General features: G+C 49.0%; 1 protein-coding gene across 6 annotated transcripts in view; it reads right to left on the reverse strand.

Annotated features, from left to right (window-relative positions):
* Positions 1-241: 241 nt before the first annotated feature.
* The window catches only part of TENM2 (teneurin transmembrane protein 2), a 1,211,371-nt gene continuing 1,195,758 nt past the window's right edge, over positions 242-15,854 (reverse strand). For all 6 annotated transcript variants that reach the window (XM_080675628.1, XM_080675627.1, XM_080675626.1 and 3 more), the window contains 2 exons: positions 4,265-4,395; positions 242-2,472 (listed from right to left, as the gene is read on the reverse strand). In XM_080675628.1, the coding sequence (XP_080531754.1) occupies positions 1,711-2,472; positions 4,265-4,395 (893 nt within the window). In that variant the 3' untranslated portion in view covers positions 242-1,710. The remainder of the gene's footprint in view (positions 2,473-4,264; positions 4,396-15,854) is intronic.

Genomic DNA, 15,854 nt, shown 5'->3' on the forward strand with positions numbered 1-15,854 from the left:
TGGGTGGGCCGGGGGTCCTCACTGCCCGTGGGCCCCACCCAGACTCATTTGCCCACCTGTTTCATGAGGGAGGGGGCTGCAGGTGTAGGGAGAGACCAGTCTGGAATGGAGAGCAGTTTGGGGGGCACTGAGATGCCTCCAGCAAAAATCCCTCCAAAACGTCAACATACCAGCGCATCCCCCTTTCTCCAGCGACTTTCACCGTGTCCTCGCCTCAAAGCATTTCCACAGAAGACCAGTGTCCACAGGAGTTTTAGAGACTTTATTTATGTATAAACCATTTAAACACTTTGCCATAAATTATCTTTGCCTGTCCCTAGTCTTTGCTTAGCAGCAAATTAAAATTAATATAAAAACTCGATGAACAATTCATACATGTATATTACAAAAAAGTTCCTGTACCAAAGTTCTTATTAGACATTTTTTTGTGTTTTTTTTTTAAAACTCTTTTTTTTGTTTGTGTTTTTTTTTTTTTTGATGGGTTTTCTTTTTTTTTTTTTAATTTTTTTTTTTGTTTTGTTTTGTTTTCTCTCCTCGTGGTGACTGTCATGTGATTGTCTCAGTTTCTGGACCAAACAAACACACTAAGAATTTTAAATCGGAAACAGTGATTGTGCCTCGAGGCTCAGGTATGTACAGGGTGATCTGAAGTGGTGCCCGTTAGCAAAAGAGTGTCACAATGCCACACCTCTACTGCAACTGATAACCCACGAACTACGGAATCTAGACGGACTACACCCTGTAACTGCGGATTACTGTCCACAATGGAATCTTCAAAGACAAAAGGGGATGAAATTCATCTGCGGGGACCAGAGCCGCCGTTCTGAATTCAAGTGTACACTCTGCGCTCCCATAGGTTGGCTCAGGCCCCACTGTGTCGGGGCCTGAGAGTTAAGTGCTGAACGGTATAGTTTCGCTTTGACGTTGGATAGGAATCTCCTTTTTCTGCTCCCCCACCCCCTCGTGTTTTTTATTGTTTTTAATTTTTCTTTAAAAAGTATTTCCAGTGCTCACTCTTTCACGTGTATGCCCCCCTCCCCAGTCGCTACACACAAATCGCCCCCCAAGTCGTGTTTTCAATGCACCTGTATTGAAACGAAAAACGCCGGTAGCAGTTTGTCCATCAAGCAGTCCGATTGGGTCTCCTCGGCCGGTCGGGCTGGGTCCCGGGATGCCATCCCAGGGGAGTCTTGGCATCGCTCACCTGTGAGTCAGTGAGGTAATAGCACAGGAGGCCTGCTCGCCTTCATCTCTTTGTTTTTCAGTCGTGTGTTTTGCTTTTCGTTTTATTTGCATGTGTGTGTGTGTGTGTGTGTGTGTGTGTGTTTTCTCTTTTGTTCCTTTTGGACATTTTGCGTCTCTTTCCTGCGTAGACCCAGAACAAGTGGGTCGTATGTTAGGGAAACTTGGAACAGTGTGTGTGTGTTCGTTTGTTCGTTCATTCATTCATTCATTCATTCATTTGTTTTGTGTGTTGTTGTTGTTTTTTTTTTTCTTTCTCTCGGAATTGTCAGCCGGGCTTAAGTCTGCTTTGGGAGGTGGGACGTCTCGCTTGGCCAGCAGCATTGGAACTCAAAAAATGTGAGCTTGCTTGCCACTGGTCCCCAAAGCAGCCCAGCCTCAGTACCCCTGTTAGCATCTCCTTAGGAGAGGAGAGGACAGTTACTCCCGCCGAGCCATCCAGACACGGGATGGCAGCCGGCGATTGTGTTACCTCTTTCCCATCTCATTCTGTCTTAAGAACTGGATGTTGCTGCTACAGTCTGCGAGCTCTGGGTACTGCTCCACGGGAAGCACGTAGTAGCCCTCGTACCCCTGCACACGGCCCGCGCTCAGGAGCTGCTGCCGCTCGCCCTCAGTCCACAGGCGGCTCCCCTCGCGCCCGTCCCTGGCCCTCTGCTGCTCCTTGGCCCAGGCGGTGCCCAGGGCCCTCTGTCGGGCCTGGTCCAGCACGCGGGCCTTCTCTTCGTCCAGGGTGTCGGGGGTGAGGCCGTAGCGGATGCTGAGCAGCAGCGTGTTGTACTGGAACTCGACGTTGGTGAACCTTCGAGTCCTGCCATTGACCAGCAGCGTGGGCTGCGACACGGTCACGTTCACCCCGCTCTCCAGCACCTTGCGGCCGATGGTGGTGCCCAGCGTGACCAGGTCGCCGTCGGCCGCGCCGATCTTCACAAAGTAGTGGGTGTCCTTGCCCTCGATGCTGTAGTGCATTTTGTCCAGGTAGTAGGCGTTGTTCAGCACGGATGCCACCTTGCGGCTGTCCTCGCTGGCGATGCTGGACACGCCCGTGCTCACCCGCCCTTCTTTGATGGCGAACATGATGCCTTTGCCGATGATGGGCGTGGTGGTGGCAAACCAGTGGCCGGCTTTCTCGCGGATGTTGGCGTGCAGCTTCTTAGAAATGACCTGCCCTTCCAGGGCCAGGAAGGCCTGGTTGTGCCTCTCTGTCGTCTGCTGGACCCCTGTGATGAGCTGCGGGCGGAAGAAAACACGAGAGCTGAGACCGTTGGCACAGGCTGGGAAGCTGGGTACAGAAGGGTCAGAAAGGGAAGAGCTTGGTCTCCCTGCAAGACCGAGGCTTGCGTCTTTGATGACAAGCACTGACTGTTTTGAAAACATATGTTTTTCTTGATTTCAGAGAGAGGAAGGGAGAGGGAGAGAGAGAGAGAAACATCAACATCGATCGGCTGCCTCCTGCACGCCCCCTACTGGGGATGGAGCCCACAACCAGGGCATGTGCCCTGACCAGGAATCAAACAGGTGACCTCCTGGTGCATGGGACGAAGCTCAACCCACTGAGCCACACCGGCCGGGCTAGGCTTACCTTTTGAGACTGCGACAGGCTGGCGGTTCCAGGGCTCGGGTGGTGTGGCCTGCCCGCTGGAACTGTGCCCCTAACTAAAATGACGGTATGGAGGTTTGCCACCTTGCTGGCACTCGTGCCCAGGCCTACCCACTCGCCTGGACTGTCCCTTGGAGGAGGAAGAGGGTCGCCGCATTCCGATGGTTTGGTAGCTGCCTTGCCCACTTCACACCCGGGAGTGTCCTGGCCTGAAGGGCGGGGTGTGTGTTTGAGCAGCTGGGAACCCGGCTGCTATGACTTAGATTTTTTTGAGGCCAATGTCCTGGATATTCATGAACTTCCTTGGGTTAAGACCTTGCTACTCAAAGTATGGCTGGGAGCAGGGGAACCTCTGGGCCCATCCTGGTAGAAAAAAAACCACACAGAAATCTCAGACCTCACTCAGGAGCCACATTCTAACCGGACACTTTGGGTGGTTTGTGAGCCTATGAATGTCTGAGGTGCACCTGGCTTCGTGGGCCAGAGGGAGGGTCCCCGGGCTCTGAGTCATTTGCCTTGGATTTTCGCCCTGGCTCCACAGAGGGAGGAAATCACTGTTATTGCCTCGGCCTTCCGTTCTCCACTCACAAATTACAACTTGTCTCCATTGGTGGTTGGGGGACAGGCTGGGATAATGGGAGAGGCTGTGTTTGGGAGGTAATGGCACTTAGATAAATGAGAGAAATGATGGCTATTCATCCGCTGAGTAGTCCCCGAGGGGCCGGACGGGGAGAAGGCTGTTCTCAATTACCCAGCGGCCCCTCCTCGTTGCTCTTGTTACACAATCTGGACAGTTCTCCAGAGCAGCTGGGACCTTTCGGGCCTTGATGGTGCTGAGCGCCGGTTCCGTGGCTGGGGCTCTTGGACACTGCCGCCCACCCCATTGTGGCGGAGCTCGGAGCTGCACCCACGTGGAAAATGACCACCCTTCGGTCATCACCGAGAGAACCAAGGACAGATTCTGTGCTGAAAACTCAGTCTGTCTACGTTTGGGCCATAAAACCCTGACGTTTTATGCGGGGCATAAAAATATGCTTTAATGGGACAGAAATGGCAAAGCATCGTTTTATGACGCCCCATAAAAGCCGAAAGGTTTATGATATTACAGGCAGTGCAGATGGTAGGTGGCTGCTAGATTTCTCTGTGCTGTTGTTAATCAATGAGTAACTCAAGGGTATATACTGAACAGATCATGATACCACAATTAAGGTTATACGCGAGGTTCTGAAGAAATTGCTTGCTGCACCAGACAGGTCACAGCATCGACACTGGCTTTCCTGGGAAGTCACCGCGATTCATGCATCTTTTATACCCAGCTCTGGTGTTTCCCCCTCTGCCCACTGCCCTTGGCTCCCATGCAGTTCTGTTTGCAAAAGGGAACAATGACAGTGCTTTGTGTTCTTGGCAGGAACCCCTGCTTACCTGTCCATTCTCACTTGCTTGACTCTCTGACAGCTCATAGGGAGGAGGCACGAAATACATTTTGGCTCTTGGGAAGCCAGGAATTATGTTGCTGAGCTGAAATCCAAACATCACAAGCCAGCTCTTCACATCTATGGTGGAAACAAAAACAAGGACTTCTGAAATCATCGTGGGTGGGAAGCAATAGAGGGTTTTGGGAAGAGAACAAAAGAAAATGGATGGGTGGGTGTGAATCCAACAGGAGAGGGAGGCAGGAGCCTGGGAAGGTCTCCTGGTTCAGACCCAGAGCTTCTCTGCATGGGTTCGAGGAAGAAGATGTCCTCCCACACTTGGTCAGTTGTGAACCCCCCACGTGGTGACTTAGAAGACCAGTGTTGGAGCGAGGTAGATCTAGTTTCAAATGCCCTCGCTGTGTGACCTTGAATAAAGCTCCTGCCCTTTCTCTACACTCAGGCTCCTCAGATGTAACTTGGGATAACCCCTATACCAATCTCGTTGGGTTGTTGTGAGGGCTGAAGGAGAAAATCCATGGAAAGGGCTTATCACAGTACCTGGCATGTGGATTGCTCCACCCAGCCATCCTCCCATTCTCCTGGGTGAGTATTTAAGGGAACATCTAATACAGGCCAGTGGGTGTGTTTAGAAGCTAGAGATACAGTGATCAGCTAGATGGGTAAGTGATGATCATGAACACTGCGCAGGACATCTGGGTGGGGTGCTGCCCTGCGCTGGCTCGTGACGGAAAGGAGGGTCTGCGAGTGCATGGAATGCAGAGTCCTCTGGCTCCTGAGCCCCTTGGCTCATGTGACTACTCTTCAAAGAGAGGCTGAAAGAGAGCCCTGTGTGCTCAGAGTAAGACTGCCCTTCTCCCGCTAGAGGGCAAGATCGAGTCTCTTGCATTGGGAATCATACCTCCTGCCCCCTGGGTCCTGCCCTCCACTGAATGGTCCGGACTCTCACAGGAAGACTGTGTCCCCCAGAGCACCTGGCCTCCTCCCACAGTGACCAGAGGAGGGTCCTGGACATCCATCCCTCACCACACTCACAGCCTCACCCACACCATCGGCACCCCAACATCACGCCTTATGTCCTCTTCCCACTTCTACCCAACTCCTGAAACATGTCCATTGGGCTCTGGAATTCACATCCATCAGCAGCAAAGTCCCCCAGGTCATCAACCTCCTTCCAAAGTTTCCTTTCCCTTCCTGCTCTAACTGAAACCATCTCTCCCCCATGGACACTGGTCTCTGCTTCTCCTACAATTGCTGAACCTGAGGTATGAGAGCTCCTTGTTGCAGTCATTACTGACAACAGGCCACTAACCTGCATTTCTTTCTTTATTTTTAAAAAAATATATTTTATTGATTTTTTACAGAGAGGAAGGGAGAGAAATAGAGAGTTAGAAACATCGATCAGCTGCTTCCTGCACACCCCCTACTGGGGATGTGCCCACAACCAAGGTACATGCCCTTGACTGGAATCAAACCTGAGACCCTTCAGTCCACAGGCCGACGGTCTATCCACTGAGCCAAACCGGTTAGGGCTCACCTGCATTTCTTCATGCTTTTCTTCTCCACCATCATTCTCCATCTCTGTTCCTGATTTCATTTTTAGTGATTTCATTATACAAGCACTTGATCCTTCAACTCCCTGCCCTCTTAGTTCCTTGATAATCCTTCCTCACGCATTCTCATCCTCTGGACCTCATCACCAATCATTCTCATCTTCTATTATGTCATTTTCTTGCACATCACCCTGGGACCACTGCCGGGATATTCCTCTTTGTAACCTGACATGCATACTCCTTGACCCCCACCTCCCTAGGACCTTCAATCCATCCTACACCTCTTTCCCTCATCCCTCAGCATCTTGGTCTCTCTGCTTCTCTTACTGAGCACACATTCCATGGCCTATCATTAGACTCATTCTCTTGTGTATAGGCTCAGATTATCCCCTTTTCTCACTTCTTCACACTTGCTTGTTGAAGTCACAGTTTTGGTTAAATTTGAGTCTTTGCTTATTCCATGTTTGGAGCTGTGCAGCTGACTATGCCTGGAGAAATGCATGTAATCATGCTGACTGTGTCACTTTAAATTCCTGACCACCAGCCCTAATTGTGCCATTCCCTTCCTCCACTCAGGCATCCTCCCATTCTCCTGGATGATTTTACATCTTCTCAACTCTGCTTTCCCTTCCTCCCTCTAGCGGCTGACCTTGTTTCCTATTCTCCTGAGAAAACTGATGCAGCGGGAAGTTTCCCTAAACTCTCTACCAGTATCCGTGCCCATATTCCCCATCTTCTTCCTGGAGCTGTTTAAGTCAACCCTCCACTTATGCACTAGGTCACATCCTTTCTTGCCCACTCAAGGACATCGCTCCAGCAACTCCTTCTCCCCCTTGTCACCAATGTCCTCCTCTTCCAACAGATCAACCTCATCAGCATACAAACATGCTACTAAATGTCCATCTTAAACAATTCTTCCCTTGCCTCTACTTCTCCCTTTAGCCATCATTCATTTCTTATCCCCCTTTCCAAAAGCTTCTCAAACTTAAAATAATTTTCTATACTCGTTGTCTTCCATTCTCTTCCCATTCTCCTTGGAATCAGGCTTTGGCCCCAATTACTCCATTGAAACAACTCTTGCCAAGGTCATGGATGACCTCCACACTTCTAAGTCCAATGTTAACCTGGGTTCTCACCTTATTGGACCTGTCAGAAGCATTTGACAAATGGAATGTTCCTGCCTTTCTTTTGTTTCTTGGCTTTCTGGATAACACATTCTCTTGTGTATCCTTCTCCTTCCTACCTTGTAGCCACTCTGTGTCCCTCTTTGGTTCCTCCTCCTGTTCCTGATCTCTTCTTGCTGGGATGCCCCTGCCTCAGCCCATGAACTTCTCCATTCTATCCACTCTCACAAATATGGTGATCTCATCCAGCCTCAGGGCCCTAAATACCATCTACGCCCTGATGCTGACTTCAAAACTTAGATCTCCATCCGAGGTCTCTCCCTTAGCTCCAAACTAGTAGATCTAATCATACTTCAAGCTTACACCCAAACTGTGCTCCTGCTCTTCCTCCCAAACCTGTCCCACCCAGTCTTCTCCATCCTTCCAGCTGCCATCCTTGACCTCTTTCTTTATCTCACTCCCACATCAAATCCACCAATAAATCCTTCACTTTTTTATTGAGGTAAACTCACACAATATAAAATTCATCATTTTAATCATTTAAAAGTACACAGTGCAGTGGCTTCATTATATACACAGTGTTGTATACCTGTCATTACTATCTAGTTCCAGAACATTTTCATCACCCCCAAAAGAAACCTCATGCCTATTAGCAGTCATTCTGCACTCTCTCTCTCCCCGATCCCTGACAACCACCCAACTGCTTTCTATCTCTGTGGGTTTTCCTGTTCCAGACATTTCATATACATGGAATCGGACACTACATGGCCTTTTTATCTGGCTTCTTTCACTCAGCATTCTTTTTTTTTTTTTTTAAAGGATAGTCTTTTGATTTTTAGAGAGAGAGAGCAGAAGGGAGAGGGAGAGAGAAAGAGAAACATTGATGTGAGAGTGTAACATCGATTGGCTGCCTCTGCATGCCCCCTACTGGGGATCAAACCCTCAACCTGCCCTGGCTGGTTTGGCTCAGTGGATAGAGTGTCGGCCTGTGGACTGAAAGGTCCCAGGTTTTTTTTTTTAAAAATATATTTTATTGATTTTTTTACAGAGAGGAAGGGAGAGGGATAGAGAGCTAGAAACATCGATGAGGGAGAAACATCGATCAGCTGCCTCCTGCACACCCCCCACTGGAGATGTGCCCGCAACCAAGGTACATGCCCTTGACCGGAATCGAACCTGGGACCCTTCAGTCCGCAGGCTGACGCTCTATCCACTGAGCCAAACCGGTCAGGGCACCAGGTTTGTTTTTTTTAAAAAAATATTTTATTGATTTTTTTTTATAGAGAGGAAGAGAGAGGGATAGTTAGAAACATCGATGAGAGAGAAACATCCATCAGCTGCCTCCTGCACACCTCCTATTAGGGATGTGCCCACAACCAAGGTACATGCCCCTGACCGGGATCGAACCTGGGATCCTTCAGTCCACAGGCCGATGCTCTATCCACTGAGCCAAACCGGTTAGGGTTGAAAGGTCCCAGGTTTAATTCTGGTCAAGGGCATGTGCCTGGGGTTGTGGGCTCGATCCCCAGTAGGGGGCATGTAGGAGGCAGCTGACCAATGATTCTCTCTCATCATTGATGTTTCTATCTCATTCTCTTTCTCCCTTCCTCTCTGAAATCAATAAAAATATATTTAAAAAAAAGAATTAGAAAAGCAAAACAAACAAACAAACAAATGCAACCTGGGCATATGCCCTGACTAGGAATCAAACCTAAAACCTTACAGTGCATGGGACAAAACCAACTGAGTCACACGGGCCAGGGCTTAGCATTCCTTTTTATGGCTAAAGAATATTCCATTGTTTGGATATACTACATTTTGCTTATCCATTCATTAGTTTATGAATATTTGGGTTGTTTATACCTTTTTTCCTTACTATTATGAACAATGCTGTTATGACCACTGGTGCACAGATTTTTGTTGAAAACCTGTTTTTTAGCCCTGGACAGTTTTGGTCAACGGTTAGAACATTGGTCCTTGGACTGAAGGGTCATGGGTTCAATTCTCGGTCAAGGTCATGTACCTTGATTGCAGGTTCAATCCTTGGCCTGGGTTGGGGCGCATGCGGGAGGCAACCAATTGATGTCTCTGTCTCTGTCTGTCTCACTCTCTCCCCCTTCTCCCTCCTTTCTACTTTCTCTAAAAATCAATGGAAAAATATCCTAGAGTGAGGATTAAAAAAAAAAAAAAAAGAAAAAGCCTGTTTTCAGTTTTCTTTTTAAAAAATATATTTGTATTGACTTTCATTGATTTCAGAGAGGAAGGGAGAGAGAGAAACATTAATGATGAGAGATAATCATTGATCGGCTGCCTCCTTGCACACCCCACACTGGGGATTGAGCCCACAACCCGAGCATGTGCCTTGACTGGGAATCGAACCATGACCTCCTGGTTCACAGGTCGATGCTCAACCACTGAGCCACGCCAGCGGGCTGTTTTCAGTTTTCTTGATCATATACCTAGGTGTGAAATTGCTGGGTCATATAGTTCAATCCTTTACTTTATAAACAGATCCAGAATCTGTGTCCACTTGTCATTTTCACCACCTCAACCCTGGCCCATCACCTCTTGCCTGGACTTCTAACTGGCCTCCCTGCTTCCACCTCAGACCCACATGCCTTATCAGCGCAGCAGCCAGAAGGAGCCTTTAAACATGGAGCAGGCCCTGTCATTCCTCCGCTGTGAACATGCCTTGTCCCTCCCCCATTTCTCTCCATGAAAAAGCCTAAGTCCTCCTGATGGTCTCTAAGAACCCTCGCCCGAGGTCTCTCTGACTTCATCTTCTCCCCTGGCTCCCTCAGCTCCAGCCTCTGCTATTGCTCCATCATGCCAGGTGCACACGCATCTCAGGGCCTGGAGTGCGCATCCTGAAAAGTCTCTTCAGGCTCTCTCACCTCTTTCAAGTCTTCTCAGATGCTGCCTTTCCAATAGGGCCAACCCCAACCACCACATTTACCACCTGCCCCCACCCCAGCCATCCCAAGTCTCCTTACTCTGCTCATCCCCTTCTCCCCCCAGTAGTCATATTCCAACATGCTGCATCACTTGGATGTGTATTATACCTATTGGCTATTGTCAGAATGTAAGCTCCACAAGGGCAGGGAGTAACAAAAATCTATTTTAGTCACTGATGTCCCCCCAAGCCTGGAAAAATGCTTGGAACAAAATAGGTGCTCAGTAAGTGTCCCTGGAATGAATGAATGAATGAGTAAACACGGTACAAACGTTGCAGAGTCTTCCCTGACTGGTGTAAGGGTGACAGAGGAACTAGCTATCCCTGCCTCCTGCCCCCGGGACTGTCACGAGTTAATGGTGACTTTGGTACTAAACATACAGGCATGTAAGAACCCTCGAATGGGAGGGAATCTGGGGTCCATGATGCATTCGTTGGCCTTGGGCACAGACTAGTCCCTTGAGTGACTTGGCAACAACACACATTAGCGCCAGCCCATTTAAGAATTATTTAACAATACAGGCTCGAGATTGCCTTCAGAAAGTGTGTCAGCATCCAGCAGAGAGAAGCCTGGCTTTAGTGCAGCAACAATCACATGTTGACAAAGCAGCTGTTTTGTGCCGATGCTGTAGAGCCTGGCTTTCCCCACTGTGGATACTCATTTTTGAATGGCCTCAGCACCATTGTTTGGCCATATCCACGTATCATCTGTACGGGCATTTACTTCCTGATTTCTGAAAAATAAATTTTTCTTTTTCACTTAAGCCAGTCCATTTTTTTTTTGAAGAAAACTCTTAAAATTTTTTAAAAATTATTTTTAAAATGGATTTTTAGAGAGAGAGGAAGGGAGGAGAGAGAATCATTGATGTGAGAGTGAGACAGAGATTGGCTGCCTCGCGCACACCCCCTACCGGGGATGGAGCCCACAAACTGACCAACCTAGAATCAAACTGGCAACCTTTCAGTGCATGGGTTGACACCCAACCAACTGAGCCACACTGGCCAGGGCTTCACTCAGTCCATTTTTAAAGAGACATTGCCGGAGAAACCAAGATGGCGGCATAGGTAAACACCTAAACTGCTGCCTCGCACAACAATTTCAAAACTACAACTAAAAGACAGAACGGACACCATCCAGAACCGCAGGAAAGCTGACTGAGTGAAAATTCTACAACTAGAAGGATAGAGAAAAGCTCACAGAGAATTGGAGGTACGGCAAAGGGTCCTTGTGCACGCAGAGAGGAAGGGCGGCTGAGAGCCTGGCTGACTTTCTCTGGCGGAAGAGGGAAGGGAGCCCCCGACCGCACTGAACCCCAGTTCTGACTGCACTGAACACCTGTTCCGGGCGAGCCCCTGGGGACCCACGCTCTTGTGGGGGGAATCTGGACTCTCAGGCGGAGACTCAGGAGCCGGGGAAGGCGGAGGACTGAAAGTCCGCTCGCGCCAGTGCGCACAAAGGCTGCGGAGGCTGCCACAGGCTTTCCCTAGCGGAAGGGAGTGAGAGGCTCCTGACGGCACTGAACTCCAGTTCTGACTGAAGTGAGCCCCAGTTCTGACTGCAGTGAACCCCAGTTCCAGGCGAGCCCCTGGGGACCCACGCCCTTGTGGGGGGAGTCTGGACTCTCGGGCGGAGAATCGGGAGCCGGGAAAGCAGAGGACTGAAGGCACACACGTGTGCGCAAGGGCAAGGCTGACGGGAAGCCAAGACTGAGACTCCACCCCATCCAAGCTGAGCACAGAGGCTATTGCAATTTGGCAAGCCTAATCCTATAAGGCTGTCTCCAGCACCGGACTTCTCCCAGCATAGACACAGCTGATCCTTACAGCCAACTGGCCTGGAGGTCAATTCTTCCCAGTGATACCAACAACAATAAAGACTTAATTACAACAAGGCTGTACACACAGTCCACAAAGGTGTGCACCAAGAGTGTCCACCTCAGGTTAACTGGGGAGGCAGACCCACTGGGCCAAATTGGAAACCTAGCACACAAATCTACCAACTCAGGGAAGCAGTGAAAATGCGGCGTCTAAGAATCAGATCACAAACAAAAGAAATGGAGGAAAACAAATGACTGGATATAGAATTCAAAACCACGGTTATAAGGCTTTTTAAGAATATCCTAGAAAAGGCCGATAAATATAACGAGACCCTCGAAGATATGAAAAAGGACCAACTAGAAATTAAACATACACTGACTGAAATAAAAAATATTATACAGAGACCCAAAAACAGACAAGAGGAACACAAAAATCAAGTCAAAGAATTGAATTACAAAGAAGCAAAAAACACTCAACCGAAAAAGCAAAAAGCAAAAAAAAAAATCCAAAAAGTTGAAGATAATGTAAGAAGACTCTGGGACAACTTCAAGCGTACCAACATCAGAATTATGGGGGTGCCAGAAGAAGAGAGAGAGCAAGATACTGAAAACCTATTTGAAGAAATAATGACCGAAAACTTCCCTCACCTGGTGAAAGAAATAGACTTACAAGTCCAGGAAGCCCACAGAACCCCAAACAAAAGGAATCCAAAGAGGACTACACCAAGACACATCATAATTAAAATGCCAAGAGCAAAAGACAAAGAGAGAATATTAAAAGCAGCAAGAGAAAAACAGATAGTTACCTACAAGGGAGCACCCATACGACTGTCAGCTGACTTTTCAACAGAAACTATGCAGGCCAGACGGGAGTGGCAAGAAATTTTCAAAGTGATGAATAGCAAGAACCTACAACCAAGATTACTCTACCCAGCAAAGCTATCATTCAGAATTGAAGGGCAGATAAAGAGTTTCACAGACAAGAAAAAGCTAAAGGAGTTCATCACCACCAAACCAGTATTATATGAAATGCTGAAAGGTATTCTTAAAGAAGAGGAAGAAGAAAAAAGGAAAGATAAAAATTATGAACAACAAATACATATCTATCAACAAGTGAACCTAAAAATCAAGTGAATTAAAAACCTGAGGAACAGAATAATCTGGTGAATATAATAGAATCAGGGGCATAGAAAGGGAGTGGACTGATAATTCTCAGGGGGAAAGGGGTATGGGGGGGTTCATAAAGGGACTGGACAAAAATCATACACCTATGGATGAGGACAGTGGGGGGTAGGTAAGGGCAGAAGGTGGGGTGGGAAATGGGTGGAGGGGAGCTATGGGGGAAAAAAGGAGAAATAATTGTAATCTGAATAAAGATTTATTTAAAAAAAAAAAATTAAAGAGACATTGCCACTACCATCAATGGGAAAGCAGACTCCCTTGATGCAAACAGAAAATAACAGTAAAATTAAAACAAAGAAAACAGAAGCTATGCAATTAAATTGAGCATGATTTTGTTGCCAGCGACTGAGGGAGTCTTAGACCTGCTCTCTCCATTAAAAAGGGAGATTAGAAGTGTTAATGAGGTGGCAAATACATACCAGTGTCCAGGGGAGACTTTCTCCGCCTCAACTGATTGGGAAGAATAAAAAGAGGACTGAAAAGAGACCAATGTCCCCATCTGTGTTCCCATGTTGCTCGATACCTCATCTGCACACCTTCACATGGACGTGGGCTGTGCAGGGATTCCCAGAAAGGCAAGAGAGGTCTGTTCCCTGTACGGGTCCTCCCCAGCACTCAGGAGCTGATTCCTGGTCCCTGCCTTTGAGACCAGGAATTTTAAGGACCACACCCACGAATAATAATTGCTCATGTCATCTGCCTTTTTTTTTTTTTTTTACCTTCTAACATGGGTTGGCTTCTGAGTCTAAGCCTATTGTAAAGTGTTTATTCGAGTTGCTGGTCTCCTCCTCCATTCAGCAGGAGGTATGCCTGGCGCCACAAACCCCCTCCCCCCTGGGAAGTCATTGGTACGTGATGGGCTCCCTAAACAATCTGGCAATGTGGCCCCTCCTACGAGCTCATTCCCTCCCTCTTCTCAGGCTCTCCCACACATCTGGAAGCACATCTGGAAGCACGTCCTCTCTCCAAAACCTGCTGTCAGCACAGCAGCTTGGTGTTAAGCATAGATGGGAGGAGAGGGTGAGGGAAGAAGGAGGCGAGATTTTGTGGGGTTTAATTTCCTTCCTCCTCACCGAGGGAAATTAAACCCCACAAAATCTGACTTTATGCTCACATGCGCCTGGGGTTGTAAACCCAAAGACCCACTCAGGACAAGGGGTGGGGGGGGTGGGGGAAATGCAAGTCATGGTGGGTGACACCTAGGAGGTTCACTTGGCTCAAAATTTGTTGGGGTTTCAGGTTTGCCAAATCCACGCCCCTCAGAGCAGAATTTGGATCTGTTTCAGGGTGGAGCCGGAGAGTCCTCCCCCCAGAAAAAGGATGCAGAGGTGGCGTCCCCACTCTTCACCTACAAAGTTCCCATGTCCAAGTTCACTGCTGCATATGCATAGCAAATGTATCCCTACCATGCATTCGCCTTCGTGCTGGGCTAGGTGCTTTACAAGTCACAACTCATTTACTTTTCACCATCCCATGGGTGAGAACCGTTATTATCACCATTTTGCTGAGGAAGAACTGAAAGCTCAGAAAGGCTAAGACGTTCGTTCAAGTCACACAGCAAGTGATGGGCAAGGCCAGAATCGATGTGCTCAGGCGCTGCCATCAGAAGGAAATGGCCCGAGGACAGACCAGGCTCTGGACCCGGTTTGTCCAGGACTGGGGAGTCTCCTGGGATGCTCACATTGGGAGGGAGGTCTGTCTCCCCGTCTGTCTTTTTACTAATACCTTTTAATCACAGATACAGCAATCATCAATATATTACCTTAAAAAAGAACTGTTAAGCCCGGCCAATGTGGCTCAGTGGATTGAGCATCGTCCCATGCACCAAGAGGTCATGGGTTCAATGGTTCAATTCTCTGTCAGGGCACATGATGGGGTTGCGGGCTTGATGTTTAGTAGCGGGTGTGCAGGAGGCAGCCGATGGATGTTTCTCTCTCATCAATGTTTCTATTTCTCCCTCTCCCTCTTTCAGAACCAATAAAAACACATTTTAACAATATTAAAAAAACCGACAACTGTTAAAAAGGCTGCATTTCGGGAGCCTGTGAGTGGGAAAGGAATCTTGCCTGCCCTCCTTCGCCCTTCCTGGCGGCTGCCCCTCTGCTCCAGCCTAGGTGTCTTGGAGCTGCTGACCCTCCCTCCCCCCACCCCGTCCTCCCGCTCCCCGCCCCCCCAACCCCCGCCCACCCTCCAGGGAGTCAGCACATTCCAGGGAGGAAACAGAACCTCCTTGGCCTCGGGAGCTGCCTCTTGCATTCAGAGAGCTATTTCCCAACAGCAAAGATGCTCTTGAGCACGAGAGAGGTTCCTCCCGACTACGTCTTAATTATTCTTCTGCTTAAACGGTGAGCGGCAAGTTCAACCACTCCGCTGCTCTCCGAAGTGGCAAATGAAGGCTCATTGAGATGGGGTTCCAGATGCGCCAACGTGCGCAGAGTGGAGACGAGTTCGTGTTCTCCGTGTTCTCCGCGGGGGTCCCCGCTCCAGGGGTCACCTCCCCCTGACTGGGCAGCAGGTGTGGGCGGGTGCCTGGCCCTGCTCTCTCTCCCCAGCTCCCTATCCAGCTTGGACTGGAAACATCAGCCCAAGCCACGTGGCTTCTCTCACACTACCTTTTATGTCAGACTCTTTCTAATCGTTTCTGGATTTAATTTTGTTGGACTTGGTTCAACCTGATTGAATTCCCATTTATTGAGTCGCTCTGAAGCGCTGGAACCAGGAGAGCCACCTTGGCAGGGCGCAAGGCTCGGCAGCGCGCACGTGGGCAGCGGGTTCGCGAGCTGGGGGAGGGGAGGGGCCCGGGCAGTGGCCGGCACTGGACCCCACGGCATGAACGGCTGGTACTGGACCTCGCCTCGCGGGATCAGCGGCTGGTACTGGACCTCCCCTCGCGGGGTGAGCGGCCGGTACTGGACTCCCCAAGATGAGTGAGGCAGAGGCGGCAGCTGTG

Source organism: Plecotus auritus, assembly GCF_963455305.1.
Source record: "Plecotus auritus genome assembly, chromosome: 6".
In the NCBI taxonomy this organism is placed as follows: Eukaryota; Metazoa; Chordata; class Mammalia; order Chiroptera; family Vespertilionidae; genus Plecotus; species Plecotus auritus.